This window comes from Nannospalax galili, unplaced genomic scaffold, assembly GCF_000622305.1.
Source record: "Nannospalax galili isolate Female #2095 unplaced genomic scaffold, S.galili_v1.0 scaffold186, whole genome shotgun sequence".
NCBI lineage: Eukaryota > Metazoa > Chordata > Mammalia > Rodentia > Spalacidae > Nannospalax > Nannospalax galili.
In genome coordinates this window covers 8,962,209-8,975,942 of record NW_008358774.1, presented here as the reverse complement: position 1 = coordinate 8,975,942, position 13,734 = coordinate 8,962,209, and the positions used below count along the sequence as shown (strand labels likewise).

The following is a 13,734-nucleotide window of genomic DNA, read 5'->3' as shown; positions in this document are numbered from 1 at the left end:
GTCTTCATGAAGAAATCAGAGTGGAATTTCATAGAAGGTGACAGCGCTTTGGAAATTACAAGAAGAACTTCTCCCTGGGTCTAATAAGAGCTGTTAATATCTATCAGAATTCCAAAATATGAATCCCTATCTTGCGTGCCATTAAGAAACGAGCTACTTGGGGATGGAGAGATGGCTCAGCAGTTAAGATCACTTGTTCTTCTTGCACAGGACCTGGGTTCCTAGCTCCCACATGGCAGCAATCAACAAGTTAACCCCAGTTAACCCCAGTTCCAGGGATCTTATGCTCTCTTCTGGCCTCCATAGGCATTGCATGCATCGGTGTATTCACATACATGTAGGAAAAACACTCATATACATAAAATAAAATAAATAAAAATAAATAAACCAAAAATATTTTTTAAAAAGAAATGGACCACACAAGGAGCATACGTTCATTTCAGTACTTCTTTCTGATACAAACGTTGTTAATTGCAGATAGTCATCTCCCTTTAGCTCTTGTGTAGAATAATCTAATTATTTGCTATAATTATAGAATTATTAGAAATATACAATAAAATAGTTTGATTCTTCATGTCTAATAATATTCTTCAACAGAAAAAAACTTTTTTTAAATAATATCAAATAATATTATTTTATCTCCATCTTAATCCATCTTCTAGTTTTTAAAAGATAAATTTAGTTGACCTCCCTTAAGTCTTTATGACCATTTTATCCAAGAGAAAAAAGTTGAGGAGAAATCAGGCTTCTTCTTCCTTTTCATGATCCTTCCCTTCCCTCCCTCCCACATTTCTTCTTCCCTTCTTTCCTCCCTCCCTGCATCCTTCTCTGTCTTCTTAATTTCCCCTTCTTACTCCCTTCCTCTCATCCCAGTGAGGATGAAAGTATAAAATTGTCACATATTACTGTGGCTATTGTGTGGAAAATCCAGAGAAAAAGGAATAAGAATGGTGGTCAGGAGATTCAGAAATCTCTCAACAGTCTCACAGGTTTGAGTTGGAGAGGCTGCATTTCAACAGAAGAGCCGTGAGCAGATTTCAGGCTCTGGCACAAGAACCAAAAGGGCCTGGAAGTGGGTTTAGATACTAGATAAAGGAAAGAGACAAAAATAAGGGTGACACCTAAGTTTTGGCTGGAGCTAAGGAGAACTGCCATTTACTAGGATAGAGGAGGCTGGGAAGAAGGCAAGCTGGAGGTAGATCAATTCATGAGCAGCCTACTTCAGTACTGTAGTGGGCAGGTTAGGAGGCAGAGAACACACACCAGGAAAGGTCAAAGTAATGCACCTGTGGGAGGAGATCAGAAACTCACTAAGTTTATATCCAACTCTGCTCTTAAAGCCCTCCAAATATTTCTTTTGAGTACATATGTTAAATAAAGTATTCCTTTTTTCAGATTCCAAAATGAACATATATTCATTCTATACATTTAATTATACTGAAATTTATGACATGACAAGAGATTAAATTCTTGCAGCAGCTCAATGCGCACCCATTCACTGAGACAAGGCAAATTTTCTGAGTCAAATTTTGAAAGACTATAGTTTTCTCGTAATTAACACCTTTCCTTCTATTTATTTCTTGACTAAGCCAAAAGCACAAATGAGGAGTGAAGTTATTTTCAGCAACATGCTATAATTGGAAGCTAATTCTAAAGGAAATCTAATCCAGGCTGCCACCAAGGAAGCGTTCTCACAAAAGCATGTGTGTGTGTGTGTGTGTGTGTGTGTGTGTGTGTATGTGTATGTATGTGTGTGTGTGTGCACATGTGTGCATGTGTGTGAATGCCTCTCCATTTAGGTACATGTGTGCTGGAATGTTGTTCCTCTGGTGCCCTCAACCTTAGTTTTGGAGCTCACCACTTAGACTAGACTCTGGCTTGCCAGAGAGCCCCAGGGATCTACCTGTCTCTCCTGTTCCAATGTTGGGTTAACAAGGGCACAGTATCACGCACAGCTTTTTAACATGGGTTCTGGAGACCCAATCCCAGGTCCTCATGCTTGTGAGATAAACACGTTACTGACAAATTCATCTCTCCAGCTCCTCAAAAATTTTAAGAAATGATAACAGTATTTAACACTTAGTGTGATAAAGCTCATGACTTAAAATTTCAGGTCACCCACTTTATTTGAATGCCTCTAATAAACAGAAACTTATACTAAGCTAGAATCTTCTACCCTTCAATGTATGCCAACTGGATCTTTATTTTTATGCAGCATAATGACAATATTTCACCCATTTCTTGAAGACATCTGTACACTATCATGTCTTTGAATTATTCATTCTCCTTGCAAAACATTTCCAGCTACTTCTTTGTCCTTGGGTAGCTAAATTTCCAGAAGTTTCTCTCAATTTTGCGATACTTTCATTTGCCCTCATGGCCTTTGAAAATACTATTCCTAGAGAGGATCTTTTGGTGTGATCAGCCTAGGACACAGTACCTTGTCACTATTATGTCCCTTCATGCAAATAGCATAGATTAATTTTATAGATAGATAGATAGATAGATAGATAGATAGATGATATAGAATGATAGATGATAGACAGATAACAGATAGATAGATAAATAGACAGATAGAGTATACTTTATCACATGAATTTCAATTCAGTACAGTTTTACAACTTTGTACATAGTTAATTTTCTTCAACCAACCTGTTGATTTTTCCTTGTGTTTTCAATGAAAATTTTCTTTTTATTATTTTAGCATGTCGCCTATACTTTAAGTCCTCATCTGTAACCCAAAGCAGCCATGCATTTTGTAGTCTTGTTTGGGTATGAATATTTAATATTTATGATTACAACAAAGTCAAAGTTATTAAGCCATCTTCTATGAGAATATCACAAGAAACCCTCCAAAACACTTTACTATCATTCAGATGCACCATTTGTTTTAAGATCCTAAACTATAAGACCAACAAATTAATGTAAAAGAAAATGCAGTCGCGTCCTATAAACTGTTACTGAAATAAGTTGGCCTCTAGTCATTAAACATACAGTGCTTAGGTGCTGGAGAAATGGCTCTGTGGTTAAGAAAACTGACCGCTCTTGCTGAGGACCTGGTTTTGATTCCCAGCACCCACATGGCAGCTAACAACCGCCTGTAACTTCAGTTCCAGGGAATCCAATGCCTTCTTCTGACCTTCACGGGCATTGCAGATATGGGTGCACTTTCATACATGCAGGCAACACACTCATACACATAAAAATAAAAGTAATTAAATAGTTAAAGTACTCACAACCCAGTTGTTTAAAACTGTCCTCAGACTTTCTCACAATTTGCTATTTAACCTCCCATCTGTATGTTTAGGGCACATCTTTTCCCTAAGTTGAAAAGCTGGCATATTTCTCTCCATGTGATCTCATGACCTTCTCACAATTCCCTACTGACACTTTTTGTCATATCTCCTAATTGCGAGGTTGCAATTGTCACTGTGAGTTTTAATGCCGATTTATTCCTCACAAAACCTATGAGTTAAAGCACATGATCTCCCCTCTGCACAAAGGGGAAACTGTCACTTAGATGGGTTAACAGTTTGCCAAGAGCCACACAAGGAACAAGTAGCAAGCAGTGCTAAGATTCGCACCCAGTCTAGAAGACTTCCTGTTCCTAACTGCAGTTATTCAGCCGTCCTTCTTGAGGATCTGCCAACCACATGGAATTGCTCCTGGTACCTCAGGAAGATTTGGCAGCACTGATGCGGCCATCAGCTTTGAAAATGTTCCATCCATGCCCTAATAAGATACTAATTATACACCACTCCCATTCCTCTTCTCTTTCTCCTTCTGCAACTTTATCCTGAAGGCATTGTCACAGCCTATTAGCAATCTTACAGAATGGGAGGGAAAGGGAAAGGATGTCTATTTATGTATTGAAAAACAGAGAATTTTTCCAAATACAAAGGAAGTCTATTTTGTTACTGTTCACTGTAATCAAAGATTTCTAATAAGAACAGTTCTCTTGTCTTAAACACAGGCTGAGGATTACCTGGGACCTTCATTTATTAATGAAAAGAAAAGGTTGCTCTGCTAGCCTGCTGCAACACATTATTAATGCATTTTACATAGTGTGTGGGTGGATACTACCACTGCTTAGAAACAGCAACAGGTACTGGCCAGCAAAAGGTGTGGAGTTATGAAAGGGGGCCATGGGAAAGACAGAAAGATTCCTTGTTCAGCATATTTTGCAATGCACTTCTCTCTGAGTAAAAATTGCTGCTCTTGCCTCAGAATGCAAATTTGGGAAAACTGAACTATCGACAAATTTATTAAATTAATCTCATAAGTGTTTCCATGCCAGGAAAAACTACCTAGTTTTTCTATTTTAAAACAAATGTTAAATGGTCAAGCATATGTTAGCCCTACTTCAAACATCAAAGGATCACTTTAAATGGCTCTGTATGAATTCTTCTGCCTGGACTCCTCCAAACTGCTGGAGTTTGAGTGCCATGATTTCTATCACAGAGCCTGACCACATAAAATCAGTAGTGAGAAGACTTGCCTCCACACTGGAATTACCCGAGGAACTTGAAATATACCTGTGCTTGTATCCATATGTGACCTTCATTGGTTTGGGGTGGGTAGAGGAGATTACCTACCTAGGCGATGGAAATTGTGCATGGCGGTGGTTGGGGTGTTGCCTGTGCATGTGTGCGACTGGTGTGTGTGTGTGTGTGTGTGTGTGTGTGTGTGTGTGTGTGTGTGTGTAGGCCAGAAGCCAACCTCCAGTGTCATTTCTCAGGACCTATCCACCTCATTTTCTGAGACAAGTCTCTCACTAGGACCTGGTACCTGGTGATTACAAGCCTGATGCCACACTTGTGTGTGTGTGTGTGTGTGTGTGTGTGTGTGTGTGTGTGTGAATGCCCAGGAATAAATTTGGGCCCTCATGCTTGAAAAGCAAACACTTTACCAACTGAGCTATGTCCCCAATCCCTGTTGGAAAATTTTGAAGAACATTGAATAACTAAGTGCAGATGATTTGGGAAATTTCAAATGTGAGACTAGGAAATATCCTTTCCAGTTCTGAATGCTCTGCCTGCTTATCACAGCTCCACAGTCTGCTACAACCCGAATCCAGCTCTGGCCCTTGGTCCAAAGCGGTTTGGGTCACCATGATACCCAAAGGCCCAGTGTCTATGCAATGGCATCTGCCGTCTTGCATAAGTAAGATTTCAGGGTGTGAAATTTGCAGGGAGTATTTTTAAGCAACTTACTGAAAAGTAACTCAGCTCTTCAGTAAGAAACAGAGATGTCTAAGTTTTTATTTAAAAGTTTCATAAAAGATGAAAATCTTCTCTAGACACACCTTGTTTTGTTGATATAGTTTCCCAAAGGTTTTTAATTCTCTAATTTTATTGGAAATCAGACAGAACAAAGAACATAAAGCATTCACATTCACACCCAGGGCTGAGGAAGAAGCTTTTTAAAAACACCATCTCCAGAGGTGGAGTCTGGTTACACTTATCAATCACCTGTGTGACAACACCACAGAAACAGAAAAAGGAGCCAAAAACAACATTCGGCATTTATGGCACTGCTCTCCCGTCTGGGTTTGTTGTCTGGTTTGTCAGCATCCTGGTGTAAGGAAACCCCACAGCTACACTTTCTCACATTCTTTCATTTTAGTTATCTGCCAGTATTCATCACTTTCTGACATATTTTTTCATCTTTCTGTTTACTGAAATCCCTCTACCAAAACATAAGCTCCAAAAGACCCCTGATGTCATCTGGCTCTACGGGGTGTTCTCAGTATCTAGAACTGTCCATCAATATTGCCTGAATGGAAGGATGAGCATCATGACATTCTCTGCCTATAGGTGAACACTTCAATAAAGCAGCTGTGTGGAAAAAGTAGATGATTTCCATGTTGTGCGACCTGGAGCCCTGGGTTTGTACATAAGGTATTGACCTCAGAGGGCTATTTGAGAATCACATGGGACTGCAGAGATTAAGGATTTATCACAATGCAGGGCATATAAAATCTTATCATAGAAATGCATGTCATGACACTCATAGTGTTAGTAAAAGAAACGCTATGATTTTATATCAATATGTTCAACATACTTTATAATATATGAGCTTTCATTATTTAGAAAGAAAACTGCAGTATTTTCTATGAAGGCTTCTTATAGGAGGAGAAATGGCACCAGGATTCAGAGGAAATAACTCCAGGCTGAGAATCTGTATAGTCTCAAAAAGCCTCTTAATTGTTACCTAAGGTCTAGTTTCCTCACCTTAAAACTGTGGGAGAGAAATGGAGGGTAGGAGGCCTGAAAGGAACCCATAAAACTCTGAACTCTAAAATGCAGTGCAAATATGCAGAACACCAACATTTAACCTACAAATGCAAAAATAATGATTTTTCTCATAAATTTGGGCTAGGTGAAAAAAGGACCTTCTTAATAAATGATTTATATAATACTCAGATTCATAATCCCAGGACTATAGTCAACAAAATTATCTATTTTAAATTACATGTATTGCATTTACTTAATTGGGGAGAGGGTTTGTGTGTACAACAGCATATATGTGGAGGTCAGAGAACAACTTTCTGGAGTCGGTTCACTCCTTCCACTATGTGGGTCCCAGGGATTGAACTCAGGTTTTCAGGCTTAGCGGCAAGTACCTTTATTTCTTGAGCTGCCCATCCTGAAATCACTTTTATAGCAGCCTTTGTTTATATGTTGTATTTTTTACTTCAAGAAGATATTTCTACTCAAGTATTTAACAAGTCAAAAAAAATATAGATGCAGAAGAAGCTTCCTAAAGGAACTGTTTTCTAATTAAAAGTTCTTTACCAGTGATTTGTTTTAAATTATAGGAAAGCGTTGTGAGGCATCCATGTGCACAGTTATTTTTTACTACATATGCAACAATCATTTCCAGAAACATAGTGGTGTACAATTAATTCGTCACTTTTGCAAGCAATTTTAACAGATTCCTGTTACAGACCATGAATTAATCAACCACCATTTATTTTCTTTCAAACAGACCCTTGCCTCTCCTTCCAAGACCCCACAAAGGAAATCTGCCTTTGCTAACCCAAAGCCTTGAACTCTGTCAATTCAGGTACATTGTTTCCTTAGCTCTGAGTTCAGCTTGTTTCCCCAAGCTAATTATGACATCCTCTTGTTTACCAGGAGTGTTCGACTTACAGCTGAGGAGTATCATCATGTATTTGAATACTGAAGCATGTGCCCCTGTTACTAATGCCCCAGGTATGAAGTTTGGAAAGGTCCCTTCCTCATCTGGAAATTAGGGGGGGGGGGCATTATCCCAAGGCTTATAAATATCTCTTAACAACGCTCCAGCTGAGTTGTGTCAGGCTTGCACACTTTCTTTGCTTTTCCCTTAGCTTTCAATTTGCTTTCCAAACATTTCTTTGTTGCAGTTGGCTGGGGACTGCTTAAAAGAAGCACATCGTTAACCACAAAGAATGCTCACTGTTTTCTGTGATTTCAGATCACTTCCAAGTACTTCCTCAGTGAGTGGCCCGGCAGCAATTACCCAGCTGCTGAAGACACTGCTTAGCACAGAAAGGCCTCAGTTTTTGAGAAGGCCAACAAGTAAGGCTATAGTAAATGATGACATATGTGCGGGGCTCCATTCATGCGACATCTACCCCCATAGGAAGGGTGAATCCATTTTTGTGCAAATTCAAGGAGCACATCCCACAATGCTGCTCTCTTCTCTCACTCACACAAACTGGGCATTCATCAACTGGCACTCTCCTCAACTGGCACTCACAGTTGCTAAATGGTTCGGATGGGGGTGGAGTTGCTCTGTGTCAAAAAGGGGCAAAGAACAAGGAAAGGACAGGAATCCATCAGGGGAATGAGAGCTGAGCTGATTCAGTGAAACAAAATGGTGGACTTCTGAGATGCCGATGCCAAAGGATAGACTGTTTCCCAGCCAGCCCTGGTCTGGCTGTGAAAGACAGTGTTGAAAGTGGCCTGCACAGCACCCCCAGAAAGGTGGCATCTATAAGTGTAGGTTACCACAGAGCAATTTATCTTGTGGTTCCCCAAAGCCAAGCTTCATTCACAGCCACAACCTCTCCTTCTTCCTCCCCATTTTGACTATAGCCAGTCAGACACAAATGATGACATCTCTCTAGAGGAACAAAAGGTCACAAATGAGTAGAGCAAATATTCATAACTGTGACAGGTGTCCAAGCATGGGGGTATATTTGTGTTTATTTTGAAATAGCATCTTATTATGTAGTCCAGGTTGCTCTCAAACTTAGGATCCTCTTGCCTCAGCCTCCCTGAGATATGTGTCACTGTGCTGGGCCCCAGGTATAGTTTTAAAGGTGGTTAAGCCTGCTGCCTTGACTCCTGAGAATTTAAATTTTTATTTTTAACCTCTGTAAATCAGAAAGCAAATGCCACACCACCCTCTGCAGGTAGTCTTCTTGGGTCTAACCTGAATAAGCAATTGGTAGTCTTCAAAAAAGATGGAGTTGCCAAAGTTTATAACTCTTGTCCTTGGGATAGACACACAGGGAAGGAACTGAGGGAGTATGAAATAGAGAAGTGGGAAACCTACCACCAGTTCACTAATTCCTGGTGATTTGGGGACAGAGAAAGAGAGAGAGAGAGGAGAGAGAGAGACAGAGATAGAGACACAGAGAGAGAAAGAGAGAGGGAGAGAGATCATGGGAAGGAATGACCAATGAATCAATATTGCTTCCTGATGTCAGTAATATAAAGATAGAATAGATAGATGTACACATAGGTACTTAAAAGTGGCGGTGGAAAACATGGCAAGCCAGTGAGGATGTGTTTGAGAGAATGAATTTTCCTCTCAAGACAGCTGCACTAATATACACCTTTCTCAAGGTAAGGTAGAGTCTATGTTCTGTCCTGAACCCATGAGCCTGTGGTGAATGGCAAAAGCAAACCAATGACTGACTCAAAGGTAAAGTTATAAAAGGTTGTACTCAGTTTCTGCCTGGGCCTCTGAGGATATTCACTCTGAGACCAGCTAGTATGGTGGGAGGAAGCTGAGCAGCCACATGGAGAGGCCACAGTTCCACCACAGAACTGGCTGAGGGCCCAGCCAATGGCCAACCTTAATCCCAGACAGACATAAAGGTGAGTAAGCCTTCAGATACCCCACCCACTCTCTCTAGTGTTGACACAAGGTAAAGCCTAGCAGAGCTGCCCCCACCAAGTCCTGCTCAAATTACAGATATTTGAGCAAAATAATGGTGATTGTGTTAAACTACTATGTTTTAGGTGGCTGTTGCATAAGAACCAATAGTCCAAATGATGGATAAGATTCTGAGGTACTGCAGTCATTTCCTGAGAGGGAATAAAATATCTTGAGAGAAATGGGACTTGCCCTTCTGTCACCTACGGATTTGTATAATTTAAGTTGATAATTTATTCAGTTTAATCCTGCCCTAGTCCAAGATTAGGTTGTTTATGGGATAGACCCAGCTGAAATTGTAAATGTGTGCACACTTTGTGCAGGGTGCTTTATACAGATTTCAGTTGGTGGCAGTATTCTGTAGTCAGAGAGAGAGAGAGAGAGAGAGAGAGAGAGAGAGAGAGAGAGAGAGAATCTGTCTTCTCTCTAAAGCAAAACAGACCAAAAACTACCTGGCAATATTAGATCTGTACTCCCCTGAAACAGTAACTTTAAAAAATGCTGGCTCTCCAACAGCCTCCACTCCACAGCATTCTGCCTGTTCTATGCAAGTCCTCGCTGCACTTAGACTGCCCTCCTCCTTCCTCTAGGTGTTTTCGTTTGTGGCATCTATGAAGCTACTAGCTCCCTGGCTGTCTGGTTAGGATTTACTCTTAGTCATATACAAGTTAACAATCTTTTGCAAAGAAGAGTTTATAAGATAATTAAAAATATAAAAGTCAAAATATTAAGAAGTCAAATGTTCAAGTTTAAAATTAAATAAGAAAGGGTAGAATATATGGAAAAAGTCATAAGATGAAGAGATTGAAGTGTCAACTTTGGTTACATCACACAGACTGATGCCACTGTCTGACTATTGGTGGCCACAACACTCACAATGAAGGTCCAGGAACCAGTGCTTTTTGTGGCATTGTTCTGTGGAAAGTCAGTTCTCACTGGGAGTAAAGCTGTGTAAAATCACAACACTACTAATAAAATCACATACACTGCATTGAAGAACCCAATTTGGGTTTTGATATAGTTATTTAACACACCCTTATCATACCACTACATGAAAAATCTCAAACAGTTTCTAGGGAGAGGATTCGATTTCAAGTATTGGAAAATGAAATCATCTACTCTAGATGAACTGGTTGGAAATGAAACATTTCTCTTTTTCAAACAGTATTTATCTTATAACTTTTAAAGAGGTTTTAAATAAGCTTACTTTCAACATAACTGGCTAATATAATTTTATATGCCATGCACACAGTAGTCTAAGGAAATGGAGTGGTAAAAGTTGTCAGCCAAATGAGAAACTGACCACGCTTATAAATATGAAGATTGTATTTCTGGAGCAACAGGAAGAAAAAAAAAGTTCTATTTCTTGCTCGTTAAATATACTGTGAAAGTGTCCGTTTCTAATTTATCTTACAGTAGTGTGTATCCTCTACTTTAAGAAAAGTTTCAAGTTCCAAAATCAATCTAAAGAACACTTTACATTCATATGAAATCTTTATGAATAACCACTGGCAAGATAAAAATATATAGTAGTTTTAAAAAATCTGTGGGGGGACCATTCTGGCAAGCTGGGTCAAGATTCTGCTCTGTCACTTTCATTTGATATCGAATTGTGTGGGCTTTCTAGAGATGCTGCTCTTTCGGCTAAAGTAATATCAAATTAATTTTGAAAGTGTTCTCTGTTGTCTAATGTTACCACAGCAAGATGCCTCATGTTCCCTTCTACAGAATCATCAAGGGGTGTGTGACACCCCTCATGCCACAAAAACAGTGCTTTAAAAATCCTGACTGAAACAGATGTTAAAATAATGTATTATCTACCTCATCATGGGAGAGTAAGTCATTTAGCTAATGAGTCTTGGGCTTGGGATCCAATCCTTAGCTAACTAATTTCTGAGATGGTGTAGCCAAAGAAAATTTATACATTATCAGACACCTGTAACATAATAAAGCTTTGCTTTTTTCAGAGTTGTAGAGTACTTATTTAGAGTCGAAACTATTAATTTAACTATTAAGTTAAACTACTGACTTTTTTTGCTGTCATTTCATTCCTAGCCAAAGTCAGTGTCAGAACCAAAGTTGAAATGTGAAGGCACCTCATTAAGAAAGCTATGGAAATCCAGCTTAGAAGTAAGGGGGAAATGCCTGAGCTATACATAACTCCATGTGGGACATTTCTACTTAAGGATTATGACCTACAGAACAAGTGGAGTTTTCATTTTCATTCTTGGATGGATGTTGGTACCTGACAGAGAATATATATTCACTATGACCCAATTATTTGGTTAAGAAACAACCATCTAATCATTCTGGTCCTTTCACAGCTGTCACCTGTGCATAAAGACACCTATGATCAGATCAGGTAGTGTCTACCACGGCTCCCCTAGAACAAATCATCAGGAAGTGAATCACATTAACTTGATTGCCTATTAAAATAAGTGGAGAATTGTGTGCCTAAATAGGAGATTTTGTCTGGAGACATTAGACTGTGAAGGTCTCTAAAGGTGCCTTCCTCAACAGCTCACAGTAATAAAACTTCCTTACAAGGCTCTAAAGGACCCTTCATTCATTTCATGGATGATGTAGTAAAAAGGCCCACTCCAGGGAGTTCCAACACAATGACGGGGACTTCCTAGGATTCCCAACCGTATACAGCATGATCACTAAGTGCACCCTCACCCCTCCACACAAAAGCTATGGCCCCTCTTTTCCTAAGAAATGAAGGGGTCTGTCAAGTGAGACTCTAAGACAGAAGGTGCACAGATGGAACGCTTCCCCTGGGTGCAGCCTGCCAAAGGCAGAGAGCTCAGCACCAACACATGAGACTGGGGTATAGGAGAGGGCAGCCAGAGCAAGGGGGAGCCAGCTGGAGACCCGTGCTGCAAGGAGGAGGGGGTGCCCAGCCTTGCCCCTCGATGGGCTGCTGATGACCCCCGGGATCCCCGCACCCGCGCCCTCCTGGGGTGGACCAGAACCATCCCGGAGCTTACCTGGAGGTAGGGCCGCCCATGGGCCACGCCGCCCATCACGATGTCTGCCGCGGCCATGGTCCCTGTGGGCGAGAAGCCGAAGCCCACGTAGCCGGCGGTGCGCACCTCGAGGCGGAAGGCCAGCCGTCCGCCCTGCTGGCCCCAGCGCAGCCAGTACTTGCCCTCGGGGTCCAGGACAGTGCGGTGCGGGTAGGAGCGGCCTGAGTTCCCTGCAGCCGTCGCGGTGAGCAGAGCCCACAGCACCAGCAGCCGCCAGCCGCACATCCTCCTCCCGTCCAGCTCTCGGGTACCTGGGCTGCAGCCACTGGGGGGCGAGGAAAGGCACGAGGCGCGGCGGCCGAGTCTGGGACCGCCTCCGGGTGGCCGCACCCGCCCGTGGTCTCCTCCCAGGTCCGCCGCCCTGGGAGAATGGTCCTCCCTCGAGACTCCCACACCGCCCTTCCAGGATCCACCAGTCGCCCCCAACCCTAACACCCTAACTTGGTCCCTGAGGTCTGAGTTGGGTGGCAAAGAAAACGAAGGGCTTCCTGGAAGAAGTGGAGAAAAGTGGACCCATCCCAGTCGAGGGAAAAGAGGAGGGAGGGAGTTCAAGTGCCTGCTGGGCGGTACACTGGGGCAAAAGAATGACAAAGTGATGGGCTGGAAGAATGGGTCCAGTGAAGAGAAGGGGAAAGGCAAAAGGGAGAGAGCCAGGTGGAGAAAAAGTCAAAGTCCTTTCTTGAGAGACTGTAACCTTAAAGCCTCTGCACCACTCTGTGGATTTTCCAGGAGGCGCCACTGCACACAGGGTGGCGGGCTCACCACTGAGAGCGCAGCTTCCCCGCCCCCCCCCCCGCACCCTTCCTTCAATATTTCTTCCTGAGGGCCCCAAATCTTCCTCACAGCAGTTAGGACCTTTCCACTAGAGTTTGATTTGATTGTGAGAGGACAAATTCTGCTTACTTATCAGCAGGGCAGGGCAAGGTTGACTTTCATTTCAAACCCTTTTTCGGCCATAGGCATGTTTATCACAAGGTTTAGTAGAGTTTTTTGTTTTGATTGGTTGGTTGGTTTGACATTTTGGTTTGTTTTGCTTCCACCTTTGACCACAACACCTCGGTGTTCAGAATGCTCGGTACTCTTATTGAGTATAAATTTTGCTCTTCAATCACTTCTATATTTCTGGCCATGTTTCCAAAACAAATTCTAGGGGGCTTACCAAAAATCCAAATTGAAAAGCAAAGAGAGGCTATTAAATGCAATCGCCTGTTAGAATACTACAGAGCACACTGTTTCCCCGGAGTTGGGACACTGCACAAACCACCACACTTACTGTGGCCACCGGTGTTGGGTCTTAGCCTGTTGCCATTTTCTTCTGCTTGTGTTCTCTTCCAATTTATTTACCCCTAACTTTTTGTTGTGGTTCAAATAAAAATGTCCCCCATAGGCTCCAAATATTTGGACATTTTGTTTCCAGTTGGTGGTGCTGTTTTGGGAGACTTTAGGAGGCGTGACCTTGCTGGAGGAAGCATGTCACTGGGGGCTGGCTTTAAGAATAAGCTTTCTGGGATTTCTAGTTTCTCTCTGCTTCCTGTGCCTTCTTGAGGATGTG

General features: G+C 41.7%; 1 protein-coding gene across 1 annotated transcript in view; it reads right to left on the bottom strand.

Annotated features, from left to right (window-relative positions):
* Positions 1 to 12,504, bottom strand: part of Moxd1 (monooxygenase DBH like 1) — an 82,372-nt gene extending 69,868 nt beyond the window's left edge. The window contains exon 1 of the mRNA XM_008822116.2: positions 12,144 to 12,504. Coding sequence (XP_008820338.1) covers positions 12,144 to 12,407 — 264 coding nt within the window. The 5' untranslated portion in view covers positions 12,408 to 12,504. The remainder of the gene's footprint in view (positions 1 to 12,143) is intronic.
* Positions 12,505 to 13,734: the final 1,230 nt, after the last annotated feature.